Source organism: Aethalodelphis obliquidens, unplaced genomic scaffold (genome assembly GCF_003676395.1).
Source record: "Aethalodelphis obliquidens isolate GAN/ISIS:26980383/991018 unplaced genomic scaffold, ASM367639v1 scaffold14, whole genome shotgun sequence".
Lineage (NCBI taxonomy): Eukaryota > Metazoa > Chordata > Mammalia > Artiodactyla > Delphinidae > Aethalodelphis > Aethalodelphis obliquidens.
Window position 1 is genome coordinate 13,917,337 of NW_020837958.1, and position 24,315 is coordinate 13,941,651.

At 40.8% G+C, this 24,315-nt stretch overlaps 1 protein-coding gene across 2 annotated transcripts in view; it reads right to left on the minus strand.

The window, feature by feature from the left end:
• Positions 1-2,052: 2,052 nt before the first annotated feature.
• The window catches only part of CAT (catalase), a 37,315-nt gene continuing 15,052 nt past the window's right edge, over positions 2,053-24,315 (minus strand). The window contains exons 4-13 of one of the 2 annotated variants that reach the window (XM_027115046.1): positions 23,291-23,421; positions 22,724-22,828; positions 21,998-22,123; positions 16,192-16,383; positions 15,584-15,736; positions 12,491-12,629; positions 9,634-9,764; positions 4,648-4,755; positions 3,058-3,141; positions 2,053-2,742 (exon numbers count right to left, since the gene is read on the minus strand). In XM_027115046.1, the coding sequence (XP_026970847.1) occupies positions 2,677-2,742; positions 3,058-3,141; positions 4,648-4,755; positions 9,634-9,764; positions 12,491-12,629; positions 15,584-15,736; positions 16,192-16,383; positions 21,998-22,123; positions 22,724-22,828; positions 23,291-23,421 (1,235 nt within the window). In that variant the 3' untranslated portion in view covers positions 2,053-2,676. The remainder of the gene's footprint in view (positions 2,743-3,057; positions 3,142-4,647; positions 4,756-9,633; positions 9,765-12,490; positions 12,630-15,583; positions 15,737-16,191; positions 16,384-21,997; positions 22,124-22,723; positions 22,829-23,290; positions 23,422-24,315) is intronic. The other variant, XM_027115047.1, reaches the window with a different exon arrangement.

Sequence of the window (24,315 nt, forward strand, 5' to 3'; positions counted from 1 at the left end):
ATTTAAAAATGAGCAAAGGACCTGAATAGACATTTTTCCAAAGAAGACATACAGATGGCAATCAGGCACATGAAAAAATGCTCAACATCACTAATTATCTGGGAAATTCAAATCCAAACCACAATGAGATACACTTGTCAGCATGGCTAATGTCAAAAAGACAACAAATAACAAGTGTTGGCAAGGATGTGGAGAAAAGGGAACCTTCGTGCAGTTGATGGGAATGCAAATTGGTGCAGCCACTATGGAAAATGGTATGGAGATTCCTCAAAACTTTTTTAAAAGATTACCATATGATCCAGCAATTCCCCTCGTGTGTATTTATCTGAAGAAAATAAAAACACTAATTCAAAAAGATATATACACCCCTATGTTAACTGCAGCATTATTTACAATAGCCAAGATATGGAAACAACCTAAGTGCCCATCAACAGACGAATGGATAAAAAGATGTGATATATAATGGAATATTACTCAATCATAAAAAAGAATAGCGTCTTGCCATCTGCAACAGCACAGATGGACCTAGAGGGTATTATGCTAAGTGAAATAAGTCAGACAGAGAAAGACAAATTCTGCACGATTTCATTTACATGTGGCATCTAAAAACCAAAACGAACAATCATAACAAATTTCCCAGAGGAGAGGGTGGTAGGGGGAGGAAAGAAACAGGTGAGGGAGATTAAGAGGTACAAACTTCCAGTTGCAAAATAAATGAGTCATAGGTATGAAATGTACAGTGTGGGGAATATAGTCAATAACTATGTAATATTGTTGTATGGTATTATACATATCATAACCAGACTTATAGCGGTGATCATTTTTAAATGTACAGAAATACTGAATCACTACGTTGTATAACAGGAACTAACATCGTGTTGTAGGTTATTTATACTTCATCAACAAACTCAGAAAAAGAGATCAGGAACTTCCCTGGTGGCACAGTGGTTAAGAATCCACCTGCCAACGCAGGGGATCCGGAAAGATCCCACATGCTGCAGAGCACCTAAGCCCGTGCGCCACAGCTACTGAGCCTGCGCTCTAGAGCCCGCGAGCCACAACTGCTGAGCCCGTGTGCCACAACTACTGAAGCCCACGCGCCTAGAGCCCACGCTCCACGACAAGAGAAGCCACGGCAATGAGGAGCCCGCACACAGCAACAAAGAGTAGTCCCCACTCGCCGCAACTAGAGAAAGCCCGCATGCAGCAACAAAGACCCAACGCAGCCAAAATTAATTAATTAATTATTTTAAAAAAAGAAAAAGAGATCAGATTTGTGGTTACTATCAGGTGGGGGTAGGGGAGAGGGGAACTGGAAAAATGCAGTCAAAAGGTACAAATTTCTAGTTATAAGATAAATAAGTACTGGAGATGTCATGTACAATAAATATCATTAATGCTACTGTGTGTTACATATGAAAATTGTTGAGAGTAAATCCTAAGCGTTCTCATAACATGAAAAAAATTTTTTTCCAGTTCTTTAATGTCGTACAGTATCTATATGAGATGATTAATGTTAACTAAACTTATTTTTTTTGTTTGGCCGCAACATGCAGCTCGTGGAATCTTAGCTCCCCAACCAGGGATCGAACCTGGGCCCCTGGCAGTGAGAGGACTGGGTCCTAAACACTGGACCACCAGGGCATTCCTATTAACTAAACTTATTGTGATAATCATTTCATGATGTATGTGAGTCAAATTTATACAGTGCTGTATGCCAATTATATATCAATAAAACTGGGAAGAAAAAAGGAAAAATTTTTTTTAATTAAAACTCATAATTAGATAAAGAAGTGAGCTAATGAACAAGAGATCTAAGCAATTTTCAAAGCTGGGAAATTTGCTGTTTTCCCAATAGACTAAGTTCTGGTCCCCTGTATCTCAGAGGCTATGTCTAAAGGCTACTGGTTTAAACAAATAACATACTACCCTCGTGAGGTTGATATTTTCAATTATACGGGTAAGTATCTGATAACAGATGACACTCAGATTCAGAGTCTTGAGACATTCCAAGTTATATATGGAGCCTAAAGAAACCAAATACCAGTCTTCTATTTTTATTTACAGATTATTTTATTGTAAAAAGATAAGCAATTACAGATCAGCCTGTTGCAAAATCAATACTATATTAGCATAAATGTAATTCCAAGTTTTAAAAACTCTGATCAGTTCCAAGCAGGAATAAACATTAAGCCATGATGGTACTGAAGTTATTTTCAAAAGACACCACATTGTGCTTCCTATAAGGAACTTAGAAAAATTTAAATTTCTGAGTGGATTATCTTTATCTTTTCTTCTTATATAATTACAGCCATATTTTTATATAACAGGCCATGATATGATATGTAAACATATTAATTTCACCAAGATTTTTTCATATCAAATAAAATCGTATTTCTGCTAGAAACTTTCATTCTAGTCATTTTAAGTAAATAATCAGCTGTCAAAAGCAAATACACGTTTCTTTCAAATGATTGTTAAGCTCTAACGTTCACTTACCCCTAGGAAGATAGCATTAAAAGCCATTATTACGTTATTCGCTGTAGAAAGCTGGGATTATCATTTTACAGACATAAACTTGCATTTGTATGTCTGGCGCAGGAGAATCTTCCATCCAGCGATGAGTGGGCATGTGTGTCAACATTATGCTTTGCTTCATAGGCGGACGGACGACCCTCACAGATTAGCTTTCTCCCTTGCAGCCAAGTGAGACCCAGGATTTACATAGGTGTGAATCGCGCTCTGTTTCGAAAGACCAAGACCAGCAGGTTACTTAACTCACTTGGGCAGCAACTCAGTATTTATCTTAGCTTTAATCTGTGCTCAAATGAAAATAAGCATTCAGAATTTGTTCACCTTCGACTGTCTTATACTGCCCAGGGCTAAAACAAGGAGCATGTGCTTTCCAGGTGAGTTCTTTATATCTCAAATGAGATTCTGAACAGCTGCTTAAGAAACGGAATAGCTGTCCCTGAGGAGAATCATCATAAAAGGAAACCCAACTACGCCCATCCACGACACGCCCCCTCTGCCACAGCCAGGATGCTCTGGGCTCACCTTAGGTTTCTCAACGTTGTATTTATCCAAAAGAGCCTGGATGCGGGCCCCATAGTCAGGATGGACATCGCTGAAGTTCTTAACCTGTAACCAGGTGAAAATAATGTAAACATTAGCCTAGCCCTCACTACACCAGTCCCCAGAGTCCGCCTCACAGGGTCGACTCCAGAGGGGAGGACGGACGCTTCCACGGGAGGCAGAACCACACAGCATTTACCGACACGGAGGAAGGCTTGCGTCCTGGACATATACTGGCTGAGCAACCTTGCCTAAGTCACTCATCTGAGCTTCAGTACCCACTCCTCATGAAATCAGTGAGATACCTAAATCTACCTCATACAGTTCATATCCGCTCCCCAGAAAAATAAGTGGGATGAGTAAATCTACCTCGTGGAGTACCGTGAGGAAAACGCGCTATGAGGTGAGCTCCATTTACAGCAGGTAAAGAGCTGACCTCGGAGGAACGCAAAAAGTTACAGCGATTTGCATTAAGAAACAGGCCCAGACACTGCCTGAATTTAAAGTGAGATGTACAAACACTGGCCCCTGCTGGGCAACTAAGCATACTTCAAGCAGGAATTCCTGACCGCGGGCTGATCCTGAGGTGGGGCATCAAGAACCCACAGGGGGCCTTGCAGCTTCAGCATATGTGAGAGGAGAAGGCCAAGGGGTCAAGCCCAGTTCTCTACTTACAAACGGTCTTATTCATTCTTATCAGTGAGATGAGAAAATACCCACACCACCTATCTCACAGAGCGACCGTCAGGCTCTCTGCCCCAGACAGCAAGAACTACTAGCGCCCAGGGACTTAAAGGGTTATCTTTCATACACGCCCTGGTGAAACACAGTTATAGAACCTTGCCTGCAGATAGAGCACCCAGCCTGCTGGTACATATCTCCGGGCCTTAGAACACATCCCAGACAGCTGCCCCCATGAACAGAGAAGCGGCAACCAAGAGACAAAGAAATAGCCGGGGTTCCTACATCTACAAGAGGCTAACTCCCCTGCGGCAGGCCGGGAGACCACAGCAGAGCACACAACACAATGAGCGACCATCAGAAATACCCTGGTGCCTCAGCTCAAAAGTTCAGCCTGAGTCTTTGGAAGCAGCTCAGTTCTGACCCCAGAAAACGTGCAAGTTTCTAGTTTCTTCCGAAGGAGGGTCAGGCATCACAACATCAAGTAGTCAGACTGACTTCAAATCGCAAAAATGTAATCTGTATTTCTTATCACCTGAAGTCTAAGCAAAATTGTGGCAGGACCCACATTTTGACATTGGACATTACTCTCCTACACAGAACTTGGCTGCAGTCAGACTGAACAGCATAGGAGACCATTCACCCTAAACTCAACTAAATTATTATACACTGGACAAAGAGCTAAGGATCAATGGATATAGCATATATACTGGAGGTAAAACACAGAGAGAAAAGAATCAGAGGTTGATTGGGGATTCATACTAGTTTTTTTAAGTGTGCTTAGCTCAAGTGAAATAGAAATGACACTTCCATGGAAGGGTTTTCTCACACAGCTGCACTCTCTTCTCCTGCCAGCAGGTGTCACCCTTCGGCTTACAAAGTATCGCTCACCGCTTTCTTCTGGATAAAAAGTTGTGCATCTTTCAGATGGCCCGCTATGTTCTCACACAGGCGTTTCCTCTGCTCCTCATTCAGTACGTTCAAATAGAAAGCCCGCACCTGCTCATTGAAAATAGAGTGCAGGGAATCAAATAACCACTTGAGCACCAACAAAACTCACCCAAACACCACTTTTGAAATGAAGATGCAAGATTTCTCATTGGTATAAGAATGAAAAAAGGTTTTAGAATTTAAGAATAATTTAAAATTATAGTTGAAACTGTCATGTGTTGAGTTCCTCACTTTTTATTTTATTTTAAGCAAAACAGGAAGATAATAGCTCATAACTTCTTTTTAATAATGTCCTTTGCAGCCACTGCTTATAAATCTCTTATAAATAGAAGGCAGTGTTGCCTACAATTAAAAATGCCACCACACCTTAATACTGACAAGTGCAGAATGTGCAAACCGTCATTAAATGTAAGCTTAACGCAATACAACCTTTGTTCAATTCACCCAGAACCAAAGGGGAGGAAAACACCCTAACTTATTAATTAGGTCTTTAGTTATTCAGAAGCCAAGATTTCTTGGAGAAAACAGATGTTAATAGTGGTATTTTGCTTAGATTATTGGGTTTAACCTCTAAAATGACTATCAAGAAGTTAAAATAAAAAGTAAGAGCTTAGTATTAAGTATATGAGTCCTAACAGCCTCTGCTCATTTCTGAAATTAACCATTTCTAAGTTATGGCTATGATTCTATTCTACATTTCTTTCATTCACTCATTGAGCAAATACTTATTTCTCATGTACCTATAACACACCAGGCACTACTCTATGTACTGTTCTACTAATGTTTATAAAGTCCAAAAATATCCAGTTATCCAAAGTAGCAAATTCATAAAATATCAAATATTCATAATTTTTCTGTTATCAAATATCAGAATATAATAATATTTCTTAAAATCTGAGCAAAGTCTAAATATAAGGGACTTCCCTGGTGGCGCAGTGGTTAAGAATCCGCCTGCCAAGGCAGGGGACACGAGTTCAAGCCCTGGTCTGGGAAGATCCCACATGCCGCAGAGCAACTAAGCCTGTGCGCCAAAACTACTGAGCCTGCGCTCTAGAGCCCACAAGCCACAACTACTGAAGCCCGCGAGCCACAACTACTGAAGCCCATGCACCTAAAGCCCGTGCTCTGCAACAAGAGAAGCCACCGCAATAAGAAGTCTGCACACCACAGCGAAGTGTGGCCCCCGCTCGCTGCAACTAGAGAAATGAGACGGGGTCTTCTCATTGTGGTGGCTTCTCTCATTACAGAGCATAGGTTCTAGGTGCTTTACCCACTCCAACACTTTTACCACAGACCTTTAAGAGCAGGACCAAATTCCTCTAAAAGGAAAAGTGACATTTTTACTAGTCTATACAAAGTTAGAGAATGATTTTTTTCTTTTTAGGTGTAACATGCCTACAGTAAAGGGTACTAAACATAAGTGTGAAGTTCAATGATTTTTCAGTGGACACAAATGTGTCACAACCACCCAGATCAAGAGAGAACATCACTCACACCCCAGAAGTCCCCCTACCATACTCCCCCACCCAGTCATTATCCCCTTTCTCCAACTGCCTCCCCAAGGGCGAATTTTTTTGACTTCTAATATTATAAACATTTTTTACTTCTCTTTCAAATGTACACAAATGGAATCATACAGTCTATATCCTTGTTCTTTTGCTCAATGTCATGTTAGTAAGGTTCATCTATGGTAATGTTTGTTGGAATACTTCTTTAATTTTCATTGCTGTACACTGTGGGAATATACTACGGTTTATTTATCCAAGCTTTTGTTGATGAACATTGGGTAATATGAATAAACAGTGCTGTACATGTCTTCTGCTGCTCATATGTACACATTTCTATTAAGAATCTATGTAAGAAAAAAAAAGAATCTATGTAAGAGTGCACTTACTAGGTCAAAAGACACGTACATGTTTACCTTCAGTGGATATTGACAAACAGTTCTCCAAAACACCTGAACCAATCTACACTCAGGTAAGAGTTAGAGTTGTTTCTCATTCTCGCAATACTTGGTACACAGTCTTTTTCAGTCTAGTCATTCTGGTGTGTATGTAGTGGTATCTCTTTTTAGTTTTATTTTGCATATCCCCGATGACTAGTGAGATAAACTACTCTGTGTGTTTTTCAGTCATTTGGATATTTTCTTTTGTGAAGTGCCTGTTCAAGTCTTTTGCCCATTTTTCTATTCATTTGTCTGTCGTTTTCTTATTGCTCTGCAGGAGTTCTTTACATGTACTGTATATGAGTTGTTTGTTAGTTAGAGGAACCGCTAATATATTGTCCCACTCTGTGGTTTGCCTTCTCAATCACTAATTGGTTTCTCATAAGAAAGAGAAGTTCTTTTGCTCTCTCTTCATGACTGAGTCTGATAACATCTATTGCTCTATCTGCCAATTCAGTAATCTTCTCTTCGGCCATATTTAATCTCCTTTTAAGCTCATTTACTAAATGCTTAACTTTAGTTGTTGCATTTTCCAGTTCAGTATGTCCATTCAATTCTTTTTCATTTTAATTTAATTTAATTTTATTTTATTGGCCGCATTGCACGGCATGCAGGATCTTAGTTCCCCAACTAGGGATGGAACCTGTGCCCCCTGAGTGGAAGCACAAAGTCTTAACCACTGGACCACCAAGGAAGTCCCCTCCATTCTTTTTTGACAGATTCAAGTTCTCTTATTAAATTCTCCATGTTGTCAACTGTTTTCTGTTTTCCTGAACATATTTGCAGTTATTTTAAAACCTATATCTGACAATTCCACTATCTGGATCTTCAGTAGGTTTGTTTCTATTGCCAGTTGTGTTTTTTTATCCCCCTCTTGCTTTTTAGGTATAAGGTCTTATGTGTTGGGTATGCCTGATAATTTATTACTGAATGCTGGGCATTTGCATATGAAAAAATACAGAGATAATTTGAGGCTCTATTTTCCTCCAAAGCCTTATGTTTGCTTCTGGAAGAGAGGATAGAGGGAGATCATCTTAATCCAGTCTGAGATTGGACTGGTATAAAACTGAGTCTCATTTTTTGTAAAGGCAAGTTGATTTCAGGTTTGCCCTTATTTCTAGGACGGCCCTTCAGGGATCCAACTGAGTGCCTGGGATGTTAACTAGAGGCCCTCTTCCTTAGCAGGTCCTGAACTCCAATTTTTATTCCCTCCAGACCCATGAAAACACTGTAAACTCTGCTCAGCATGTTGGCCAATACTTACAAAGTAATAAATGCCTCATGAGAAAAGAAGAACAAATATCAAGCTCATATCTCTGCACTTCTTTTCTGTTCAAAATCTTGGCCCCTCAAATTCTTGCTGCTTTTATAGCTCTCCACAGCCTTTTTGTATCTTATCTAGCTTTCCAATGTTCTCCATGAGAGGACAGGTCTGACACAAGCTTGTCTGTCATAAGCCAGAAGCATGAGTCCACGTGAATCATTTTTAAGAGTATAAACCTGGATCTTCCTATTTATATTCCATGTGACTCTTACAGTTACAGGATTATGCTATGAAGCTATAAACAGAATCTTGACTGCTTAAAAACTTGAGTTCTATATAGTGATAAGAAAATCTCTCAAAATAAGAATGATCATACAGTAAATTTTAATGTGTGAGCAACAGCCTCATTATCTAAATTAATTTTTACAGAGGTTGTATTAGCTAGCTTAACACTGGAATAGACTTCAGGTAGGTAAAATTTTATGAGAAGGAGGAATTGTATTGTAATATATTGATACTTGGTAACCTACATCACCAAGAATAAGGCAGTTACTATAAAAGGCTTTTAGGAGACATTTAATTTCATCTAAAAATGGTTTATAAGGTACAATAAAGTAATTTCTTTTTTATATACTTGTATACACGTAAGGGCCTTTCAAATAACGGTATCTTCATAGTGAATTAATTTATGTATTTAAGTATATTTTACTGGGAACACACATTTACAAATTGAAAAGCTAGAATAGGTCCCATTCTAATTTAAATATTGTTTAACACCAACTACCCAAGCAGAGATCTAAGACAACTATACTTTTTAACTTTATCCTTTTCTTACGTGTGGTATAAGTTGCACTGGGCACATTAATGAGGTGGCTGCTCTTCAGAGTCAAAGGGCCTCTTCCATGGCATCTACTAAAAGAACAGCCCCCAGGCAGCCATAGGTGATTAGAAAGAGGGTGGGCACTTGACCCCGGGCAGTTAACTAGAGGCTGGCCAAAGGCCAATGATGCAACCCACAGTGAAAACATTAGTCCATTCAATCCAATTTCCTCTCTCCAGAATCTGACTGTAGAAGTATTGAGAGAAGGAGTAAAAAAGGACCAAAAAAAAAAAGTAATACATGGAGAAAGAAGCCATAAAGAAGAAGAGTTAGGCCATGGTCATAGCAAAACCACAGCAATGTTAAAACACAAGCTATGAGGCAAAGAGGAGAAAAATAGGGAAGGACATGGTAAGAATGAGTAATTGGTATTGGAGAGCAACAGCAGACAGATGGAGAGTAGCTGAGTCACATGAATGGGGTGCCGTGCAGTGGAAACACCCACACCTTTGCTACTGGGCCTCCTAGTGCTATTTTGAATCCAGTTCTAGTCCCTTAAATCTGGACTGCCCTTCTCAGATTCTTAGATTCAGCTGTACTTAAGCTTTACTTGCCCATTTCTTAGATTTCCACGAGATCACTGCTTCCCCAATGGCTCCCACTTACATCCCGTCAATAAAATTTGGAGGAATTGAAATGAGTCTCCATACCTTGGACTAAAAGGGCATAGTAACACAACTCTTCAACTCCATTTAATACAGGCATTGATTTATGAATAGAGATGCTGCCCCTGAATTCAAGTTAAGGCATATTAGACACTCTAAACAGGGGAATATATGCAGACATTGACAAGAAGAATAACAAAGCAACTCGCACCGCAGACAAAGGAGCCATTACCTGAGTGACATTATCATCGCTGGCACTGTTGAAGCGCTGCACATCCCCAGAACAGTGGGTCCTGTGTTCCAGGGCAGAAAGCTGCTGCTCCGGAGCACCAAAGCTGTTGGGGTAATAATTTGGAGCTCCACCTTTAACAGAAAACCACACAGACTCACTCGGGGAGATGAAACATGAAGGAAGTCTACAAACAGCCAACAAAATAAGAAATAAATTCAAGTGACAATTATATTTATACATACGTGCATACACACACATACACATGCCATGCACATATCATTTTTAACACCCCATATTTAGCTACAGGCAGTACTTGGATTCTTAGAGAATATGCCATCTGCCAAACGCTTGCGGTGGCTGTCTCACTCTGCGTCTTAACGAAGAGATCTCAAATTCCCTTTGAACACTTCAGACGGCCTCATCTCTACAATCTCCTGATGCCTTCCGGTACGAATATATTTATATGAGCTTGGTTTGGTCCCCATAGAAGAAGAGACTCAAAGACATATTTCAGGTTGGAGGGTTTCACTGGGGCTTGGGCTCAGTTCAAAAACAGAATCACAGGGCTTCCCTGGTGGCGCAGTGGTTGAGAGTACGCCTGCCGATGCAGGGGACGCGGGTTCATGCTCCGGTCCGGGAAGATCCCACATGCCACGGCGTGGCTAGGCCCGTGAGCCATGGCCGCTGAGCCTGCGTGTCCGGAGCCTGTGCTCCGCAACGAGAGAGGTCACAACAGTGAGAGGCCCGTGTAACGCAAAAAAACAAACAAACAAACAAACAAAAAAACAGAATCACAGAATTCTTGGGAGCAACTCAAAGTTCTAGCTCTGCTCCAGCTCTGCTCCTTCAATCGCCAGACAAATGAACAGAGCCCTGAGATGTTCACTGAGTGCTGCAGGGTGATGTGGTGGTCAGTGGTGGATCCGGGATCTGGGATTTTTGTCCTCTCCATTCCAGCACGTACTACACTCCTATCACAGGATTCTACTTCACTATTTATTTCTTAATGGTGTTTTAAGATTCTCGGGATATCTATCCTTCCTATTGACCAAGACTTTATTCAGTTCTAGTTTCACTTTCACTTCTCTCTACAGATAAATTTTTAAAAATTTTTTCTAAAATTTGATATTTCTAGTATGTCAGCACCCATTCATCTGGAATTAGGAAAAATAATGACAATGCGATCAAAACATTTATTAAGATTTCTGGAGTAAGTTATGAGGCTCTTTTTTCCTTTTGGCATGTTCATTTTCCCAACTATACCCTGCTTCGGCTGATGTTAGCAGAAGCTTGCATTACCTGAGTACGTGCTGCCTAAACAGAAAGGATGGCCTGGAAGCACAGTAAGTGGTTTGAACAAACCAGTCAGGATTAGAAGTTTACCCAGCTCACTGCCAGAATAGATTATTCTGGGTGGATAAGCAGGAGATGCCTGTACATCACATTGACGAAGGAGCCAAATGCATGTAGGAAGAGAGGGGGCACCCGACTACCATGGAGCCCAGTTATCCACCTAAGAAATTCATTCCAGCTCAGCCACGTCCATGCGAAAAGCAAAGTGCTCCAATAACGAGCCATCACAGTGGTTTTCTGCACTAAGAATTAGCTCTTTGAAATGTGCCAATTGAGTAATTTTAAAATTTGATTTCCAAATTATCTCTCCCTTTACTCAAAGTCGCAGCTGTCTTCAAGTCATTGACTACTGGGAACAATTAAGCTCTTTCATCAAACTGCAAGGGCACAGCCCAAATGGTCTACTTTTAAAATTAGGCAAAAGGTGTGTCAAAGTAGTGTTTTTCATACATATGCCACTATAATAGTAAACGAGAATGGTAAACACAAAGCATTTACTTATTAATGACGTTCCAAAATACACATGAACTGCTCTGATACAGCCAGTCTCAATAATGAAAGGACCGAGGGAGATTAATGAAAAAAAATCACTTTAGAATAAAAACGCAGAAGACAGACACAGAAGTATCCGTTACTTTGGGCAATAACACGCTCCATACCTTTGTAAACCTCAAAGAGCAGAAATATGGCAACAACACAATACAATCATTCAGTGAGCATGTAAACTTGCTAAATACTTGGAAAAGGCTTAATGATAATGGTAACAAAATGCAAGGCACAAAGCTATATATACAAACTAATCTTAAATGTATAACAAGTATTCACAGAAAAGACTGGAAAGAAATACAGCAAAATGCAACAGTTCTGGCCTTTGGATACTGTGACTATATATGGGTTTTTCTTCTTTCTTCTCTTCTTTCCCTTATATTTTCCGAATTTCCTTTAAGGTACATGTATTATTTTTAGCATAGAAAAATAAACTTTGTTTGAATATAGACATCTATGGCTATAAATATAAATCATCAGTAAAATTTCTGAAGGGATCATGTGTCCTTCAGACACATGTAATATGGCATGTGTATGGCAACTCTTGGCTTTTGCATTTCCAAGAGGCTAAGTCCTGGTGACTTAAGAGTGATTTCAGGAATCGTCCACTTTGTGAAGAGTCTTTAAAACCCGCTCCCTAAGTTGGATGATACCCTACAACAGCCAGTGTGGAAAAACCTTTCTCCCTGCCTTTCATAGTCAGATGCACAGCAAGCAAAATCTGAGGAGGGAACTCTCCATAAAACATATAAAATAGATGGAAGTATGGAGAGTCCTCAGGCAGTTTAAACCTTCATTGATGGGCAACAAATAGGAGGTTGGCAGGAGCAGCTGCGGGGCCTCCACAGAGCAGCAGATGCCTGGGGCAGCCTGACGACCCCTGGGCTGGCGGGGCCTCCCGTGCCCTGCCCAGCAGTGCCCTCCACACCTGCGGGGTGAGCCACGGTCCCAGGCCTACCCTGATTGTCCAGCACGCACATGGGGCCGTCACGTTGGTAGCTGGCCACTCGAGCTCGGAAGGGACAGTTCACAGGTATCTGAAGATAGTTGGGTCCCAGGCGGTGGCGGTGAGTGTCGGGATAGGCAAAAAGGCGGCCCTGCAGTTACAAATGAAACAGACTTTGATGGTGTGCAGTAACATACGAAAGAGGAGTGGCCCGTGAACATCACTGTAAAGCTTCAAGCACAAAGCATCACAAAGCCCTGCCTGTCCTCCCAGTAAAGAGCAAAGTCTCTTCTCTCTCATGAAATGAGTTCTCCCTAACTGAACGGTCCTTACTCTTCCACCCCTTGGGGCCAAACAGCCACAAATCTTCACATCTGTTCTAGGTCATAACTCCTTTTTTCCTCAAGTAACAAGTTAGTGCCCAGGCTTGAATGATTTCCTATTCCCAAGGACACATTACATTGTGAAATAAGTTTGCTAGAACCCAACTAACTGGAATCATGAACTAATTCCACTCCTCCCTACTCTCTCACTCTAGGGGAGGGGTCAACCATTTGCTCTTAACAAAAAGAAGATTTCTACAAAACCAACCGTACGGGAAATCATTCCGAAAAAGCACCTCCCATGTTGCATTCTGGTGTATGTCAGATACACTTTGAGCTCTGAGACTTCCTAGATTTAAACAAAATACTACACAAAGAAAGCCACAGTGCAAAACGATGGCCCTACATTGCCACAAGGTCCTGAGTCAAAGATTAAATTACATATTTACCAAGGCAGGAGGTTTTGCCTCACACATATTTACCAAGGCAGGAGGTTTTGTAATTTCTTTCAGTTAGTGTTGAAACAAAAAGCTTTATGATTAACTCCCCATCAATCTTAGTATCCAATTATTTAAATATTCCCATTATTCAAAGCTCTATTACATAAGCAGAGAGAGTAGGAGTAGTTTTCTTTCATTACCTTCATTACTGGCCTTGAATCTGAATGAGTATTCTTATGTCCCTAATTCTATGGGCCAAAATACAAACCAAGTTGAACAGGACAACTGATGTGATTATTTTGTACCAAATCACGGAGGCCAACGTGCTCAATCCCGTCTCGCCATTCTGTCGATAATTTGCTCTGGGCTGAGCGACCCTGCCTCCCATAATCATTTCAGATAGCCCCTAAGGTAACGTTCAGATGACTGGTCATGCAGCCATGCCCAAGACCACCTACACTATGGAAGCTGGTTGCCTCCTTTTACCCAAAACAGACTAACTTGTGCTCTAACTTTACCAACAGGACAGAAGATACAGCTGAGCCAAGAGCAGCTCCTGGATATAGCCTCATCGTGTAATTCTGGTCTTGTGTCACCTTAGGTTTATAAGGCATCACTACCCCACCTGTAGGTGGAGGCCTTCAAAGCTAAGGCTGCGAAATGGGCACAGCAAGGCCATACCCTGACCCCAGCTTGAATGCAGTCCTTACCCAAGGCCCTGTGCCCAAGCTCCTTGCTGGGCCAGGGTGAGAAAGCAGAGCAAAGCTCTCCCACTCAATCAGTCAGGCCAACTTCTCCTCTCCCAGTAAACTGCAGAGTGTGGGAGTGAAGAACGGCTGCACCTGCATCACCAGGTACTCAGGGGACAGTCTCTGTGACTTGCTATTATACTACTGCCTGCTTTTCACCATGGTCTGGCTTACACTTTGGATCCCAAAGTTTTAAAAGTTAATAATCTGACCTGGTTGAAAGGCAACTGAGAACACTGTTCGTTACTGTACAACCACTACCACCTGAACATGCATTAGTTCTCATCAGGGTAATTTCCAAGCCCTCCGAACAGGCTCTCCACTTCCAATCCCTCCTCCAACGACATCCTACATATTCCTGCCGAAAGACTCCTCCTAAGGTCCCATGCGGATTCTATTACATACCTACTCAAAATAGCTTGGACAATTCCTCACTGGTCACCAAATGGCTAAGTAAGTACAACAGTCCTTCCCTATTGTATGGCCTCCTATTTTAGCAGCCAGGACAGTCTATCAATAGATAGGTATTCAATTTATAGTAAACTAAAAACTAACATAAACTTACTTTCTATAAAAGGTTCAAATGTTCCCAATGTCAAAGCAAAAAGTTATTAGTTAAAAAACAAAGGAAACAGCTTGCCTCCATAGAGAGTGACACCTGAACTAGAATCAGACACTTACATAAGAAAACAGCTGTCAGTCACTGTGGTCTTTAAACTTTGTATCATGGTCAGTCCAAGAACATGAAAGATTGATTTACTCAATAATTATTAAGCCAGTTATTTTCCTATTAATTTCTGATCCAAATAAGAGTTTTTCTCTCTTTGTACTCCTGAAAAAGCATACTGGTGAGTGGTGAAAAAATACTGAATGCCTAGGAACATTACCAAAACAAATGGTTACATTAACTCACTGGCTTTAATCAATGGAAACATAAATTGAGTTTGTAAAAATCATCTCTGGGGGGCTTCCCTGGTGGCACAGTGGTTGAGACTCCGCCTGCCAATGCAGGGGACACGGGTTCGTGCCCCGGTCCGGGAAGATCCCACATGCCGCGGAGCGGCTGGGTCCGTGAGTCATGGCCGCTGAGCCTGCGCGTCCGGAGCCTGTGCTCCACAATGGGAGAGGCCACAGCAGTGAGAGGTCCGCGTACCGCAAAAAAAAAAAAAAAAAAAAATCATCTCTGGGTCTCTTTCTACATGTGGCAAAATTCAAGCATCACCATAGAAGAGGAAATGAATAAAGTTATGCTGACCAAGTGTTACAATCAATTAGTGACAGTCCTCCATCCCACTGATTACAAATTGAAAAAGAATATTTTACCCCACAAATACCTAAGGTATTTCTACTATAACTTCTTTTAAATTAAGAGCCTAAATGTCAAAGTCTTACCATATTGAGGGACCTACAATGAAATTTGTTTTACACTGTAATGCTCATTTAAGGATGTTTCAGTCAGTCCCACAGGAACTAAGGACCCAGACAAAAGTTTAAGTGATGTTCTAGTTAATCCTTCATATAAAGGTCATGCCAAATTACACTCTGCGCGCGCACACACTCCCGCCTCAGAACCTCTCAATCCACCAGGTTTACCTGAAGCATTTTGTCAGGGCTGGGCTCAATGCCAGGCGGCATGTTGCTTGGGTCAAAAGCCAACTGTTCAACCTCAGCAAAGTAATTAACTGGATTCCGGTTTAAGACCAGTTTACCAACTGGGATAAGAGGGTAGTCATTGTGAGGCCAAACCTAAAAATAATGCCATATTCACAATTACCAGACAACCAACAGAAGGAAATTAAAGTACCCATAAAAATATCAGCTTTCAAATACAATGAAGCCAATGATGATAAGTGAAAATAACATTTTTGAATCCAACAAAATGATAAGAACTTAAGGTGAGTGCATTCGTTAAAACTTTCACAACAGTAAACATTGAGTCTTTCCCTGGGCAAAAGTACATCAGCTCATCAAAATTTGTTCCCTGCTAATAACAATATATCAGGCCACCCAGATGAACTTAGTAAACTCATCAAACAGGAACTGGAAGGGAAATGCTGGTGAGCCCTCATGCACAGGCCAGGAAACTCTTAAGTGGTACCACTGTGTTTTGTATACAACTTACGAATGCTTGACCACAATTTTTTTTAATTAGTTGCAAAGACACTTAAAAAAGAAAACAGTTTAGTTGTTAACTGACTCACCTTGGTAATATCAAATGGATTAAATGGGAAAGTTTCTGCCTGTTTAAATGTCATGACCTGGATGTAAAAAGTCCAGGAGGGGTAGTTGCCTGTGGCAATGGCATTAAAAAGATCCCGGAGGCCATAGTCAGGATCTTCCTGGGCAAGTCTTGCTGCATCTTCAACAGAAAGGTTTTTGATGCCCTGGTCAGTCTACAGAATGAAAGAAAAGAAGCTCAAACTGAAACTTATTAGCAAAGTTATCAAACTTTAATCAATAATTCATTGAAGGATTATGAGTAACACCAACCAAAGACTGGATTTTCCTCGTAACAGTAATCCTACTGTTCAAAACTGATACAAGTATGAATTTATCACTAAGAAATTCTACTTGATTATCCTGATTCTTCTCAATGTCCAGGGAATCTGTCTACACATTTTATATTTAAAATTAGTCTTTCTTTCCCTTTATGTATTCTATATTATTTGAATTTTTAAAATTGTTGACAGTTTATTTTCAATTTTTCACTCATAGAGAATGCTACATTACTGTCTTCAGACAAGCTAAAACAATTTTTGCTATAAAATATACATAACAAAATTTATCTTTTAACCATTTTAAAGAGTCCAATTCAGTGGATTTCTTTGAGGACATATCTTAAAATGGAACTGTTGGGTCATATGGTAATTCTATGTTTAAATTGAGGAATTTCAAAACTGTTTTCCAGAGCGGCTGTTATTTGAATTTTTATACTCATGCTATTTTCAGATCAGAAAAAAAAATTAAAATATAATTTTTTTTTTTTTTTGTCTGTGTTGGGTCTTCGTTCCTGCACGCAGGCTTTCTCTAGTTGCGTCGAGCAGGGGCTACTCTTTGTTGCGGTGCGCAGGCTTCTCGTTGCGGTGGCTTTTCTTGTTGCGGAGCATAGGCTTTAGGTGCCCAGGCTTCAGTAGTTGCAGCATGCGGGTTCAGTAGTTGTGGCTCACAGGCTCTAGGGCACGCAGGCTTCAGTAGCTGTGGCACATGGGCTCAGCAGTTGTGGCGCACAGGCTCTAGAGCACAGGCTCAGTAGTTGTGGCGCAGGGGCTTAGTTGCTCTGCGGCATGTGGGATCTTCCCGGACCAGGGATCGAACCTGTGTCCCCTGCACTGGCAGGCAGATTCTTAACCACTGCGCCACCAGGGAAGTCCAAAATATATCTTAAAAATAAGCAAATGATTAATGAAATTAAAGGACTTTCCCTTTTTTTTTGCATGAAGTAATTTTTTAAATTCCCTGTTTTATAATAGCTCAAGTCAGTTACTGAGATTGTGCTGAGCTAGTATCCCTCCACCCCAACTGTCTTCCTTTTTTCTTTTTTTTAAGAAATCACAGAGTCACAGTTTGTAGAGCTGAAAAGAACTTCAGTACAGCCGCTCTAAAGCAGTTCTCTGAGTATGAGCAACCAACATCAGTTTTCTGACCTTCTAAACAAGCCATTAAGATCCAAAGAAGTTAAGTCACTTTCACAAGCGCTCCTATTATCATCCCATCCTGCTCTTCAACAGTTCCCACCAGTGTCTTATTCTGAAAGATCCCCAACAAGTCAGGCACCATGGAAATATTTCTTTAGCAAGTCAACTCTGGAAGGCTGGTCTATTTCTACCACAGAAATCCCAACTCTTTCTAGCCAGTGGGAAGGTTTAAACTCTTCTTACTATTAGATCTTCAGGATTAGAAAATGGAAGTCACCATCTGCAGATCACCCAGCTAATATGGTAAACTGTGCAATAATATTTCAATACCTTTCTGATTTTAACTGAATCCCCTGGGTTTAGAAAAGAATAATCTTAGGTCAGAATAATCCAGATTGATGAATCTATGTAGATCTCATGCTACCTCAGAGTCCTCTGCTGAACAGACCCATAAGGAATCCAATCTTTCCAGGACCACTGACAGCTGGGACTATTACCCAACTTTACTGTGGCAGAACTGGAGCTCAGAGAACTTTTTTTTTTTTAATAAATTTATTTATTTATTTTTGGCTGTGTTGGGTCTTCGTTTCTGTGCGAGGGCTTTCTCTAGTTGCGGCGAGCAGGGGCCAATCTTCATCGCGGTGCGCGGGCCTCTCACTATCGTGGCCTCTCTTGTTGCGGAGCACAGGCGCCAGACGCGCAGGCTCAGTAGTTGTGGCTCACGGGCCCAGTTGCTCTGCGGCATGTGAGATCCTCCCAGGCCAGGGCTCGAACCCATGTCCCCTGCATCGGCAGGCAGACTCTCAACCACTGCGCCACCGGGGAAGCCCCCCAGAGAACTTTTAATAATATACCAAGTCACAGTTATCTAGAAGAGGGAAGATTTGAGTTCAGATTGTTTTAACTACAAAGCCACAACATGCTAGCTGTCTGAGATACAATCATTTAGTTCTGCTCTAAGTGACACTGTGCTGCTCCTTTTGGCAATTACAAGCCAATGGGTCAACTGTTTCCTGCAACCGTTCCTTGCCAAAGATTATAGATCCGAGTCATAAGTATAAAGACAGGTGACAGTTTTCCTGTTTGATATACCCACATAAGTTGTTCAGATAACAATTAAAACAGGACAGAAGAAAATAGGTCTTTGGGATATCATTAAGGGGGAGCCTATATTTGTCATGCGTCCACTTCTGTCTCTGCTTATTTTAGCAGTAGTATTTGGAAACAAGTTCTTAGGCAACCAGAGGATTTTTAATAACCTTCTAGAGTTCTCTGGCAATATTACTTATTCTAACCAATGCCAAGATCATACTAAGAGAACCCTTTAAAACACCTCAGTTAATTAAAAGATTCTCAAAAACTTCCCCCAAAGTAACTGATCTGATCTGATTGTATGAAAGCACATGAAAAAAACAAATTTGGGGCGGGAGGAAAGCAGCAGCCAGGCAGGCCAGCACACCCCTCCAACCCCCCACTGCTGCCATGATGCCCAAGAGGAAGGTCAGTTCTGCAGAGGGGTCAGGGAATGAGGAGCCCAAGAGGAGATCTGCAAGGCTGTCAGCTAAACCCGCTCCTGCAAAAGTGGATATGAAGCCCAAAAAGCCAGCAGGAAAGGATAAATCTTCAGACAAAAAGTGCAAACAAAAGGCAAAAGAGGGGTTTCCCTGGTGGCGCAGTGGTTGAGAGTCCGCCTGCCGATGCAGAGGACATGGGTTCGTGCCCTGGTCGGGAAGATCCCACATGCCGCGGAGTGGCTGGGCCCGTGAGCCATGGCCGCTGAGCCTGCGCGTCTGGAGCCTGTGCTCCGCAACGGGAGAGGCCACAACAGTGAGAGGGCCGCGTACCACAAAAAAATTAAAAATAAAAAATAAATTAAAAAAATAAAAAAGGCAAAAGGGAAGCAAAGGGAAAACAGGCCAAAGTGGCTAACCAAGAGACTAAAGATGATTTACCTGCAGGAGACGGAGAAACTAAAAACGAGGAGAGCCCAGCCTCTGATGAAGCAGGAGAGAAAGAAGCCAAGACTGATTAATATCACACACCCGGTCCTATCAGTGGTCCCTGTCTCCCTTCTTGTGCAATCCAGAGGAATATTTTTATCAACTATTTTGTAAATCCAAGTTTTTTAGTAGCTTTAGAAACAGTTTTAAGAAGGAGGAAATCCCACCTCATCCCATTTTTTAAGTGTAAATGCTTTTTTTAAGAGGTGAAATCATTTGCTGGTTGTTTATTTTTTGGTACAACCAGAAAACAGTGGGATATTGAATATGGGAGGCATTGATTGTCTCAGGTGTCAGCTTAACATTCCATAAATGGGGATAGCTTTTATATCCTATAATACAAAGCATACCAAATGGCAATTTGGAGTCAGTTGTGCATTTAAACGTCTTGAACACTTTAAATTACGTCTCTTCCCATGTTGCTTTTGGTAGAATTGTTTCCTAAAGCAAACCACTCCTTGATCTTGGCTCTCCTGGTCAGAATTTTATGCACTCTGCTACATCTTTGGTCGTGGTAGTCCAGTTTTCCTAGTAACTTCATTAACATGCTATAAACAATTGAAAATTCGAGTACATAGTGTATATATGATATTAAATCGTGAATTAGTGGGACTTATGATGTAACGGCACATCAACGTTGGAAGATATTGGTACTTGATATTCCGTTAAGGAAAATTTGCCTCCAAATTTTAAGCTGGAAAGTCACTGAAATAAATGACTCTGTGTAGTTGTGATTTTGTTTAGAAAAGAATCACCACTACATGATTTTTGTAATTTTTTTGTACATACATTAAAAACTGTACAAATTGAAATGTCTGTGTACTGATCCTCAAAACAACCAATAAAATCTCAATTATGAAAAAAAAAAACAGAATTTTTGTTTTCTGACATTTGTAACTGATTTTTCTATGTGCCTTGTTCATGATATATCCTCAATAAATCCTTAAAAATGGATGGATGGGACTTCCCCTGGTGGTGCAGTGGTTAAGAATCTGCCTGCCAATGCAGGGGACATGGGTTAGATCCCTGGTCCGGGAAGATCCCACGTGCCACAGAGCAACTAAGTTGTGTGCCACAACTACTGAGCCTGCACTCTAGAGCCTGCAAGCCACAACTACTGAAGCCTGTGTGCCTAGAGCCCATGCTCCGCAACAAGACAAGCCACCGCAATGAGAAGCCCACGCACCGCAAGGAAGAGTAGCCCCTGCTCGCCGCAACTAGAGAAAGCATGCGCAGCAATGAAGACCCAACACGGCCAAAAGTAAAATAAATTAGAAAAAAAATTATATAAAAAAATAAAGTTCTATTTAAAAAAATGGATGGATGAATTAAAAAGTTAGGAGAAATGTTTTTGGAAAGATAGCATCAGATGTTGAAAATGAGAGTGAGATTGGTATTACAGATAGAAATGCCCCAATTCTGTCTTAATCCCCTCCTGAACCCCAAAACCATATATGCTCAGAACAATGTACTCAGGGCTAGGAAAGGCAAAGCAATATAACACTTTAGTGTTTGCTAACACTTGACTCTAAACTCCAACAAAGAACTCTAGGCTAAACCAGGTAGGAATTTCCTTTTACCTAGCTTGGAGACCTGTATTATCTCTCTTTTTTTTTTTAAATAAATTTATTTATTTTTGGCTGCATTGGGTCTTCATTGCTGTGAGCGGGCTTTCTCTAGTTGCGGTGAGCGGGGGCTACTCTTCGTCGGGGCGCGCGGGCTTCTCATTGTCGTGGCTTCTCTTGTTGCGGAGCACGGGCTCTAGGCGCGCAGGCTTCAGTAGTTGTGGCACGTAGGCTCAGTAGTTGTGGCGCACGGGCTTAGTTGCTCCGCAGCATGTAGGATCTTCCCGGGCCAGGGCTCGAACCCGTGTCCCCTGCATTGGCAGGCGGATTCTTAACCACTGCGCCACCAGGGAAGCCCTATCTCTTTACCTTTGATCTAAAACCTTAGATCTTCCTTCTCCAGAGAGAAAATAATATCAACGTGCACCTGCCGGCACCAAAAATATTAAACCAGAGAGCAAGCACAAAATGAGCACTTTCCCAAATATTTATGGCAGAGCTCCCAGGGTCCAGAAGAAGAAAGCTTGACTGCTGATAGTAACTGTGTGCTATTATCCTCCAGCCACATGAAGAGACCAAAGAGAGACTACACACAGTTCTTCTAATTGGGCAGCATGAGTCTATTCACTCAATCTGTGGTCAACACAACATTCATGGTCCTACTCAACCAGATCAATACTTGTCATCCTTGAGGGTAGAGGTATGGCTAACGTGGGGGAGGCCTTGATTCTTGCCCAATCCTCAGAAGAAGTAAGGATACGTGCGTGGTGGGAGCCTTCCACCACCCTGCCCAAAGGCAACATGTACCTTATAATGGAATTTGCAGTAAACAGCCTTCCCATTCGCATCAACCAGTTTGAAAGTGTGCGACCCATAACCATTCATGTGCCTGTGTCCGTCTGGGATCCCTCGGTCGCTGAACAGGAAGGAAACCTAAGGAACAGAAAAGTAAAGTGTAAAATTTTTCAGTTTAAATCAAAACATTTTGTATTTTTAAGACATTCCTAAGTTTCCATAAGAATCTCCTAATGACATGGAACATACTAGCCAAGTGCCCACAGGAAAGGTTACCATTTGTAAAAGATGACAAACAGAAGAATTTTAAAGCAGAATGATACATAAATCATTAACCTCATGGCTCAAAATTCTATAAAGAAACGTTCAAACAAATCTGAAAACCAGCCTAACTTGCTATTCAAATTTTAATTTAATAGAAAATTTGTTTGGCACTACTTTCCCCTCATTTCCCTAATACAAAGAACTTTACTCCCTACTAGAAACTTTAATCCTTAATATTGCTAAATATCAATTGATAATGATTCTAGAATCATGTAAGGTCTAGGAATGGGGAAAGATTAAGAAAATCAATCATTATAAAACTCTTCAAGGATCAAGAAATCTGAGGAAGCCTCCCAAAAAGAAAGTCAAAAACCAATTCCGATAAAATAGCCAAAACTGGAGAAAAACGTATGAGGCATAATTAAGCGTTCCATATCAGGTGATATAACATAGTGAAAAAAGAGGTGTTCCCACCTGATGCAGAGACTCAGGACGCAGGCTCCAAAAGTCCCAGACCATGTCAGGATCCTTTAGGTGCGTTTGAGGGTTTCTCTTTTGGCTGTGGATAAAGGATGGAAACTAAATGGAAAAAGAGAGAAAAAAAATCCAAAAATTAAGTTTACAGGAATTATGGTGTCTTATACATTGCTTAACGCTAGGTTTACAGATTATAATTTTGAACAATGTAATCCTAGAATTTTAAGCTGCAAAACCCTAAAATGAAATTTGCCCTCTACATGTTTCTAGGGCAAACTGCCTCTTTTTATTCATCTTCCAAGCTCTGCAAGGAAAACTGGACCATTCCCATAACATCAGTGAATCCCGAAATGCCAAACTAAGACCAATGATAATTGTTGTTATTTGACCTTATAAAAAGATATTAAATACAGAAAAAATTTTTAAAAAGGCAATCTAGCCAATCCAAATTCTCTTCTTTCTGCTTTTCCCAGGGCTCTTCCTCAAATGCCAATCTATACAGAGTATTTGAAATCAATTTAAATCAACAAATATCTGCGGAGTGCAAAATACTTCATCACCTACCAATATGGCATCCCTGATGAAGAAAATGGGGGTGTTATTTCCAACAAGATCCCAATTTCCATCCTCCGTGTAAAATTTCACTGCAAACCCTCGAGGGTCACGAACTGTGTCAGCTGAGCCCGATTCTCCAGCTAGAAGATTCAAACGAGAAAAAGGAAGCCTCCACAAGAGTACTTTGCATCCAAGAAGCCTAAAGTCATAAAGAAACACTGGGATCTATCCTTTCCAATTCATTTTCTAGAAGTAAATTAGGTATTTAAGTGCCTGGGTTATTATTTCTACTACCCACCAGCTAACTCAGACTAAAAAGTAAACAAAAGAATTAACTGAGAGAAATGAGAGAGTGTATGTAACAACAGCTGAAAAGATTATCTACTTAACATAAAAAGATAGCTTTGTTCAAACAAGTAATTTAAATTAAGGGAAGAGAATAATTATGAAGATTAAGGTAGTGAACAAAGAGAATAAGTGAGTGTCAAAATTATGAGGTTAATACTACGAAAATGAGTCAAAACATAAATTCTTATTCTTAATTTCATTTACTTTTGCATTCCACAGTATTTTAAAAATGCACAAATTCATGCAGAAACAGAATTAATCAGGCATTGTGGTGTGTTGAGATGCAGTTTGATAGCTCTAACTCTTATTAGCTCTGTAACATCAGGAAAATCACTTACTCTCTCTGAAATAGAAAGAACCCCACCTTGCAAAGGACACCTACAGACTATAAACAATGTCAGTAAAGCACCAACCATGGATGGCATAGAGTTAATTCTCAATAAAGGGCAACTGTTATCATGGCTACTGAGTAAGATTCCCACTTCATGCAACCACTTGTAGGAAAAATTCTTTCCAAATGTCACAGAATTGCAGAGGCGGCCTCTGCATAAGTATGATTTCCTAAGACCTCAACAAACAGAATTATAAGTAACTTTCTACATGTCTTAAAATATTTTTTCTACTGTAAAACCTTGCTATCATTTGAAGAAGTGCTTGTTTTCTATTGTCTGGTAAGTTTTTTCTTG